We start from the raw sequence: 11,109 nt of genomic DNA on the forward strand, positions 1-11,109 counted from the left end.
ATGTATGTATATATGTATATATGTATTTTCAGTTTTATTCATATTATTATTATTATAATCTATACTTTATTACTAATTCTATTGCTGTGAGGTGGGTTTCCCTCGAATGACTAAAGCTAACTGGATGCAGCTTGAATGAACAGCTTAGTTCTTAAAACACGGTGAAAGTGTTAATCGATATAGTTCGAGATAATCTTAACTGTTTGATCGCAGAAGTGTTTCCCTCAGCTGAATAAAATAATCTGGAGTCAGTTAAGATAAATAATTTGAGTTTAAAAAGCAACAAAAATGTAGATAGAGTATTAGAAAGTAAAAACTGAAGGGAATGCTAATGGAGGTAACGGAGAATTAACTTGATAGGCCTACTCAGTCTACGTTAAACTATAAAACATCCCTGATGAATGCTCGTATGACATTTGCACGAGATTGTCCATATGGATAGAATCGATGGTAAATTACAGTTCATAGTAACATCAGTGTGACACATGCTTTCAACACGGTGTTTTTTCAGTAACCATCATCTATCAACTTTCTTTATAAACTATAGTGAGGAATTGGTAACTATGTTATTTTGCAACCCTGCACAAAGTAGACGTGCTCTAGTGGCAAAATCTGAAACATGCTGGTCTCGTATTTCTTTCCAAATCCAAGTAGTCCATAAGCAAAGGACAAGTGCGACGTCTTCGGCCACAGCTACTCAGCGCCTCCTGGCGTGCGTATCTTAAGCTCTCCACCTATACATAGCAGTCATATCCAGAGTGGAAAGACCCTTGTTAAAAAATCAATTATATTTCATAACCGAAACCTTGCCATATATTATTGAACAAAGAGAGACACTCAACTTTGAACCTCAAATATAACTCATTTGCATGCCTTGTCCCAAAAGAGTTCCCTACCAATTGCAAAGAGAAACAGTTCACGGATACCAAAGTCAGTTTTCCCGTGAGGGAATGCTGCGATCATCATCACTGCCACAGTGAATCGGCCAAGGGTAATGGGAGCTACATCCCCTGAGGGAGAAAAGGATGGCGAGGAACACATGTTACCGAATCCGTGATATTTCTGATGGCTTTGATGGCATAAATTACCATAACTTGGTCTCCCTAATCGTGTCAGAGAATCCTCCAGTCGATTTGGGGTTCCTCGAAAAGGAAACGTAGGGACTAAGTTTAACTCGTGTTCCTGTTTTATCGTTTATTATTGTTTCCCGGTACACAGTTTAGTCAAACTAACTTTGTTTAATAAAGAGCAATATAAATCTATCTAAAATTAATTAAATCTTTCAACTAAAAATATGGTGGACATATTTAAGCAAATCTATAATTTAACAAACAAAAATACTGTAAGCTTGGTCTATTTTATCACGTAGTTTTGTAAAAATCATGGATTTAGTTTATGTTATTCTAAAACTGCTAGTCAACCAATATCTACAATACTAAAACATCGACTTTACTTTTCCAGTTTACCTTTATATCATGCTCCTTTGGCTGTGGCAGAACAGCAACCAGCGGTGTCCGTCACAGCATCAGCAGCTTCAGCAAAATCGCTACCACCAAGGCAGAATCAGCTGCATGTAATTACTCCCTTTTCATCCTCATGGTGTACATTCAGGGTGATCTAAAATGCCATTAACAACAGCTCATCTCAGCCAATGATGGCTGCTTCCCTTATGGTGTCCGAAAATAAGATGACCCACCACAAGCATAAGTAGCGACGACATCAGTGATACATTGAATGGAGGACAATATAACTGATATTGAACACTACAACAATGTGTACATATTCTTACATATTAGTAAGTAATATTTTTGAAAAATGGTATATATGACAGTAGAGGACAATATGTTTGCAAATGATTATGACGAACATTCTTGATTACTGTCCATATATGTTGGTCATGTAAAAAGGATATGTGAAACTCAAGCAAGGAGTAGATATTAGTTCAATTACCTTGGGATACTCTCTCATTTCAAATTAGACCATCATGAATGAAAAAGATTGAACTAATTACTCTTGATTATTTACTTATTTATTTTACACAGACTCACGTAAAAACAAAAACAAATACACACACACACACACACACACACACACACACACACACACACACACACACACACACACACACACACACACACACACACACACACACACACACACACACACACACACACACACACACACACACACACACACACACACACACACACACACACACACACACACACACACACACACACACACACACACACACACACACACACACACACACACACACACACACACACACACACACACACACACACACACACACACACACACACACACACACACACACACACACACACACACACACACACACACACACACACACACACACACACACACACACACACACACACACACACACACACACACACACACACACACACACACGCACGCACACACACACACAAACACACGCACGCACACACACACACACACACACACATGCACGCACACATACACAAACACACACGCACATACACAGACACCCACACACACACACACACACACACACACACACACGCACACACACACACACACACACACACACACACACGCGCGCACAAACACACACACGCACAAACACACACACGCACAAACACACACACACACGCACAAACACACACACGCACACACACACACACACACACACACACACACACACACACACACACACACACACACACACACACACACACACACACACACACACACACACACACACACACACACACACACACACACACACACACACACACACACACACACACACACACACACACACACACACACCACACATACACACACACACACACACACACACACACACACACACACACACACACACACACACACACACACACACACATGCACACACACAGTTGACAGTTGACAGTGGTGGTGTACGGACGTGTCCGAGTCCTGTCGCAGATCTGACTAGGCGCTAGGTAGCAGCCAGGGTCAGCTTGTTGACCCATAACCCTATCTCTAAGCTTGAGATACAAAAACAATGTGCGGTCCAGCTTTGCAAAATCTCTCACCCTCATATCGATACACACCTAGTCAAATGTATACGTGGAAACGAGGGTGCGGTTATCCACCAAGTTCAGTGATTCAAAGCTTAAAAAACATGAAACTTTTTCGCAATCGTGGCCGACGCGGTGGCTCAAAAATTACCCGAACAGTGCCTGTGATTACAAATAAAAGAAGTGCAACCAAAAAACGAAAAGTCGAGCCAAGACAACGAATTCTCAATGAAGTTCCACGCGTTTGGTACAGCCTACCCTCCATCATACTATCTAATGTTACCTCATTAGCCAACAAAATGGAAGAAGTGATTGAATTAGTGCGCTCCACAGGCTGTGATGTGATGGCAATTACGGAAGCGTGGCAAATAATTCCCGAAGTGTGTAACATAGAAAATGTTGTACTTTTTCACCATCTCAGAGTAAACCGCAGAGGCGGTGGTGTGGCATTGTATTGTCGAGCTGACCTCAACCCCGTACACCTTAGGGTTGACATACCAGAGGGAGTCGAGGCTTTATGGGTCAAACTCACCCCCCGCTTCCATCCCCGCCACACCGCCTCTATTATAATGTGCGTCATATACCACCCTCCTCGTGCCAACACTGCCCTTCTCCTCAACGATCACATCATTGAAACTGCTGACTCCCTCCGCTTAAGGTTTCCTGCTGCCAAATTAGTTGTGTGCGGGGACTTTAATCGTCTGGACACTAGTGATATTTCACACCATTTAAATCTCAAGCAGGTAGTGACCTTTCCCACCCACGATCAAACAACCCTTGACCTAATTATGACTGACATGGCGCAGCTGTACTCTACCCCCAGACCTCTCCCCCCCATCGGTAAGAGCACGCACCTCACCATCCAATGGTCCCCAGCCCCTAGTGCAGCCATTCACAGGATTAAAGTAACCAGACAGCACCGCCCTATGCCTGATTCCGCCATGAGGGAATTTGGCAGGTGGATAGTGGAACATCCCTGGCCAGAGGTTCTCAACGTTGAAGACGTGGAGACCAAGTGGACAAATTACTCCACCACCACAATTGAGGCCTTTCACCACTTCTTCCCTGTAAAGGATTTCTCTGTCCATCACTCTGACGCTCCTTGGATGACACCACATATCAAACGTCTCATCAAACAACGCAACAAGGCATTTTACACCGACCGAGCCCAGTTCAGGTTCCTGAGGAATAAGGTCATCAGAGAGATCATTACCGCCAAATCCTCTTACTACCCAAACAAATTGCAACACCTCAAACAGCAACGCAATAACACTCAGTGGTTCAGCAAGATCAGGGCTCTCTGTGGCCTGCAGGGTAACAAGACCCCCCCCCCCCACCTCCCTTGCATCTCGCACCTGTCACCTGACCTAGCAGCCCAGGAGATCAACTCCCACTTCGCCTCTATCTGTCAGACATTACCCCCTCTCGACCCTTCCCGCCTACCTGCATACCTCCCTTGCCCCTCACCCCCCATTCAAGTTCAAGTTTCCGACGTAGCTACTAAGCTGGGTAAACTCAAACAAAATAGATCCACAACCCCCTCTGACCTTCCTATTAAAATCTACAAGGAATTTGCCCCTGAACTTGCCCTCCCACTCTCCTCCATAATTAATGCCTCTTTAAGCCAAAACACCTGCCCCAGCGACTGGAAAATATCATATGTTACTCCCATCCCCAAAACCCTCAGCCCACAATCACTAAGTGACCTTAGGCCCATCGCCATCACCCCTATCCCAAGCCTTATATGTGAAGATTTGGTTTTTAATTCCGTTTACAGCAACATAAAACACTCAATAGATGCACAACAATTTGGCAACATGAAATCCTCCTCTACCACTCACTGTCTCATTGACCTACTCAACTTCCTTCACAGCAACCTAGACAAGCGTAACATATCCCTAGCTGTTACCTTTGTAGACTTCAGGAAGGCCTTTGACCTTGTTGACCACAATGTTGTTCTCTCCAAAGCCATCCAACTGGGGATCCAGCCCCACCTAATAGCATGGCTGGCAGATTTCCTCACCGGACGACGGCAGGCGGTCAGGTACCAAGGGTCAACTTCCCCCCTCCTCCCTTTAACTTGTGGGGTCCCCCAGGGTACCAAAATGGGTCCCCTATGCTTCCTCATCCTTATCATCGACGCCCTCATGGACACTCCTCACAGATGGAAGTACGTGGATGACAGCACCGTAGGCATCCCCATCAACACCAGGCGGCCTGATTACGCACCACTACAAAACACCCTGAACAAGCTCATGATGTGGACGGAAAACAACAACGTCACAATCAACACCAACAAGACCGTAGTGATGCACTTTTGTACCTCCACCCAAGCAGTACCTCCTCCACAACTTTCATTGGGCCCCCACCCCCTCCAATTGGTGCAATCCACCAAGATCTTGGGCATCACACTCGATGCTCAATTAAATTGGAACCAACATATCACCAATATAGTCAGGACAGCGTCTTACAAACTGTATATGCTGAGTAGGTTAAAATCACTAGGAACACCTACATCTGAGCTACAGGAGGTCTACAAAACTTTCATACTCCCCACCCTCATGTACGCCTCACCAGCCTGGTGCAGCTCACTCACCCTCACACAGAGACAAAAGCTGGAGAGGGTACAAAAGAGAGCGTGCAGGATCATCCTGGGCGTGGAGTACAGCAGCTACGACCATGCTCTTACCACCCTTACTCTATCTAGGGTGTCCCAGCTGCACGGGGAGGCACTAAGGAAATTTGGGGAAAGCCTGCTTTCCCACCCTAGACACCGTCACCTCCTCCCTCCTGATGCTCCACCAACTCGCCACGCCACTAGACACATGAATAGACTCATACCAATCAAAGCGCCAAGGACAGACCGCTACAAAAACAGTGCTATCCCATCTATTGTGCACATAATTAACTCATTGTAAAATTGCTCCATGTATATATTCCAAGTTTTATATCTTTAATCAATTTTTCCAATGTAATATTGTCAGTGTACCACTGTAATAGAAATAAACCTTTTATTATTATTATTATTATTATTACATGCACACACACACGCACACACACACGCACACACACACACACACACACACACACACACACACACGTACACACACACACACACACACACACACACACACACACACACACACACACACACACACACACACACACACACACACACACACACACACACACACACACACACACACACACACACACACACACACACACACACACACACACACACACACACACACACACACACACACACACACACACACACACACACACACACTCACACACACACACATAAATATACAGTATATGTATATATATATATATATATATATATATATATATATATATATATATACATATATACATATATGTTGAATTAAATTTGACCGCAGCTTGGGCTAGAATCAACTTCTTGTTGATAGACTCAAGGTTTCTAATCACAGGTATTATGAATTGTTTCAAAGAAGGATGCGGTTTACCTAAACGCTACAAAACTGCAGTAGAAAATCTCTCTAGACGTAAAGATGTCATCATCACTAAAGCAGATAAAGGGGGTAAAATAGTAATCATTAATGAATCAGATTATAATTCGAAAGTATTTGACCTATTAGAGGACAGAGAGACTTATGAACAGCTGACCAAAAACTCACTTAAAAACACAGTGACTGATTTCAACAAACAAGCGAGGAAGATAGTTGGAAATGAGTTTTTCAATAATAATTTTCTTGTGATCAACCCTCAGTTACCTAACTTTTACGGTCTCCCTAAAATTCATAAAGAGGGAACCCCACTTTGACCTATAATTTCAAACAGGAATTCGTGCACAAACAGATTGTCTAAATGGCTCACTCGCTTACTTTCGCCGTTCGTGGGTACTTTTTCCAATTCACATATTAATCATTCGGAGGATTTCATCAATAAAATCAAGCACCACAATATACCTGCTAATAGTAATTCACTAAGCCTCGACATAGTCTCTCTCTTCACTAACGTCAATACAGATGAAGTATTAAATTTCTTGGAAACCAAACTACATTCATACCATGAACAATTTCCCTTGCCTATTCCTAAAATCTTAAAATTAATGAAACTATGTATCACAACTAATGTTTTTTCCTTCAAAGATAATTTTTTCAAGCAAAAGTTTGGATGTAGTATGGGCTCTAATCTCTCCCCAGTATTATCTAACCTTTATATGGAATATTTCGAAACCGTGTTGCTACCGGACATAAAACCACCCGACATGATCTGGTTTAGATATGTTGATGATATTTTTACGTTTTGGGACGATAGTTGGGGACCATTTAATGACTTTCACTTATAACTTAATAATTTGTCACCAAGTATAAAATTTAAAGTTGAATGGGAAGAGGACAACAGGATTCCCTTTCTGGATATACTAGTGATCAGAAGTCATGAACATTTGGATTTTACAGTATATAGAAAGCCCACGCATACTGGTAGCTATTTAATTTTTTTTAGTTACCATCCAGAAAGGGTTAAACTAAGTGTTGCTCCGGGCCTCTATTTAAGAGCATTAAGAATTTGTAGCGTTCAATTTTTGAATAAAGAATTAGACACAATAAACTTACAATTGAGCAAATTAGATTATCCAACTTGGTTGTTGACAAAAGCTCTTAGCAAGGCAAAAATCAGCTATTATAAGAACTCTTCCCAAACAAACAACCAGCACAATTGGGACAATACTTGTATAAAGATCCCATACAACCATTTATTGGACGAAGCTTCTAATATGTTACCACAAGATAAAATTTAATTGGTCTTCAACTATCCTAATAAGAATTATCATAAAGTAGTAAATATACATCATAAACCCAAAACAGATAATAACCCAGGAGTATATAAACTACCTTGTAAAGATTATAATGAGGTCTACTGGGGTCAAACTGGTAGGGACCTCAATACCAGAGTGAGAGCACAAAAACTCTGTCAGATATGCGCAAAACAACTCCGCGGTCTTCCTCCATACATCAACAAAGGATCACCGCATAGATTGGAACAAGCCACCTCCCCTTGTTCCTACTTTGTACCTCTCTCATTGTATATATTCTTGTACATCTTACCTTGTATCTATCTGCTGAAGAGGGCCACAGTAGTGGTCGAAATATACAGTTCGTCTGTTTCTTTTGCTTTGTTTCTCCGACAGTGGGTAATTTAAACACATGTATGTATATATATACATATATATATGTATACATGGATATATATATATATATATATGCATGTATACATATATATGTACACACACACACACACACACACACACACACATATATATATATATATATATATATATATATATATGAGATTGAAAGTGAAAGAAGTTGATGAGGAGATATGGGAGAATTTACGCCTTAACGTTTCGACCCGCAGGGTGATCAAGACCCTGCGGGTCGAAACGTTAAGGCGTAAATTCTCCCATATCTCCTCATCAACTTCTTTCACTTTCAATCTCATTTGTCATAATATATATATAGATATATATATATATATATATATATATATATCTTTATCTATATATATATATCTATATAGATATATATATATATATAACTCGGAAAAATGTAGTTGCACATTTGTAGAAATAATTACGAAGATACCATAGTCAGAATAAAAGGAAACTTAGAAGAAATTATAACTTTTATATTTAGGCTACTAACTATAATCCTCTTGAGGAAAGTACAGGTTACAAGAAATCATAGAGACATAAATACAATTGAGATGTGAGTAAAAGGGGAACAAGCATAGCTAAAAACATTACCATCCTTCGCGCAGGGCGAAGTCAGAAGGGAGGGGATATATGGGGCAGAGGTGTGAGGTCAAAAGGAAGGTGGGGTCAGGAGTGGTTGGGGAGCGAGGACTGTCGACCCCCTCACTTACATTTCAGTTCTCTTCGTCTCTCTGTAATTACTGGTTTAATTCTGTTTACTGTTCCCTTATATAGTTTTGTATTTCTTCTTTCACATACAACTTCCTTCACTTAAGTATGTTTCCATCATATCTTCAGTAGCAGGTAAGTTATGTTTCTTAATGGGGTGAATTTAATTTAATCCAAATATTCTTGATTTTCTTCTTCAATAATTCTCTATAACGTTATTGTCTTAGATATACCAGAGGACTCCCGTCTGGGATCCCCAACCCACTCTCTAAGCCACCTCTGTTCCGACGTCACTGCTTAATTCATCCAATAATCTTGATTGTTACAAATAAGTGCCTCCCCTATAGGCGTGACTTTTCTCCCATGTACCAATAAATTTTCCTCCTCCTTCACCCTTCTCCAATCAGAAAGACTGTTACAACTTCATAAGCAATACTACTTACACAAGCAATCTCAATATCGAAGCGAAATATATTATCACCTCAGCATTAAAATATGCACCCTAACAGTTGTTTATAAACTTTTAAGACGGTGAGCGAGATTGTGCAATCCTTCGCTCCATTTGTTGACCAAATATCTAACTCGTAAAAATGAAATTCTCACCTACCTCTCTATCTACCTACTTGTCTACCTTTGTCTACCAGCCTCTTATAGGGCTCGTCAGCTACCCATGGTTGTCCTAACCAATTATTTTCTTCTACCCTTTTACAGGGCTCGCAAATATTTACTTGAAAATTATTATATACAAAAAGGTAAATATCTACTCATTCTGCATGAACTGGCAAAAATGGATGGCATCATCAAAACATATCCCAGACATAAGCATAGAAGTAAGTAATCCCTCTAAAATGCATAAATGTCAATAATAATAATAAAAAAACAGATATATGCTGAACATAATCAAATCTTGACATCCTCCTGAATATAAAAACTGAAGTCAGAGCAGCAATTAATATTGAAGAAAAGAGGACACTAAGAATAACTATATAATTGGTAGAATAATCATTTGAGGGAGATCTTGACTTTGATCTTCTCTTAATTTTGAAAGGAAGAGGGTTTTCAGGTAATGTGATGTTGAATGTTGAGATATATGACTCTTCAGTCAAATGCATGGTATTAAGGGTATTAGCAATAGTGAAAAATGTGCCTGCATGTAATTCACAGTTGTCAAAAACTGAGGTAAGTCCCTCAACCAAATCCAATTTAGAACTGAAACCTGGACAAATAATCGATTTTATTTTCTTATTAAGGAAAAATAGATAATAGAAACCTTCTATGTTACTATGAGAAATCTGGTCTACCACAATCTTCTTGTAATGACAATTATTCATCACAGACACATTTCTTACAAACAAAGCTTCACATGAACTTTTTAAAGCTTCACGAAACACAAAAAGGGAAGAATGACAAAGATAATGATTCTTATCCATGATTTTACAGTACTTTAGTTTATCATTAGAGATTGTGCTCTCGTTTAGGTTGTCTATAGAAAGGATGTAATTGAATGGATCTACAACTGCAATATCCACTTCATATACAGGCATTTACCTTCATAGGGAAGAGTATCAGCTTGTACAAATTGTATCTGAAATAGGAAGAAAAAGGAATTTCTATTATCACTGAGGAAAAATTTAAATATGATGTTAATAATGAGTAGTAGAATGACACATTAGCTTCATCAAATAAAGGTTTAGAATTCTAATTCTTCTTTGCTGAGTTAATTATTCTTATAAGTTGAGGTATTGGGAGAAGAGAGAATGTGACTTAACCAGAATTTGCTAGAACTAAAAGATTCAAACTGAAATTGTATCTCGTCTAATTTCAAATGCATTGCAATAAATTATAAGAAAAAGTCCAGTATTCTCTTGTTCAGATTGTTTTAAACTGATATTCTCTAAATTATATGTAATTTCAGAGATCAATTCCTCAATGTTCTTTACACTTGTTTGTAAATTATCAAGTTTTGCAACTTTCTCATTCAATCTATTCATAGAAATCTTTAAGTCAGCAAGGAAGGCAAAATTGGATATTCCTAATCCGGCAAGAGCTCCTAAAGCTACCACTAACATACTTCTCTTTTGTCTACCATTTCTTTTGAAGTTTGAATCTATGACATCAAGTTTA

General features: G+C 39.9%; 1 protein-coding gene across 1 annotated transcript; it reads left to right on the forward strand.

Annotated features, from left to right (window-relative positions):
- The first annotated feature begins 3,047 nt into the window (after positions 1-3,047).
- LOC143041621 (uncharacterized) lies at positions 3,048-10,541 on the forward strand. Its single transcript, XM_076213630.1, has 3 exons — positions 3,048-5,260; positions 9,997-10,164; positions 10,464-10,541. Exons 1-3 carry the CDS (start codon positions 3,056-3,058, stop codon positions 10,539-10,541), a joined length of 2,451 nt encoding a protein of 816 aa, XP_076069745.1. The 5' UTR covers positions 3,048-3,055.
- Positions 10,542-11,109: the final 568 nt, after the last annotated feature.

This window comes from Oratosquilla oratoria, chromosome 31, assembly GCF_046742065.1.
Source record: "Oratosquilla oratoria isolate Oo_2021 chromosome 31, ASM4674206v1, whole genome shotgun sequence".
NCBI lineage: Eukaryota > Metazoa > Arthropoda > Malacostraca > Stomatopoda > Squillidae > Oratosquilla > Oratosquilla oratoria.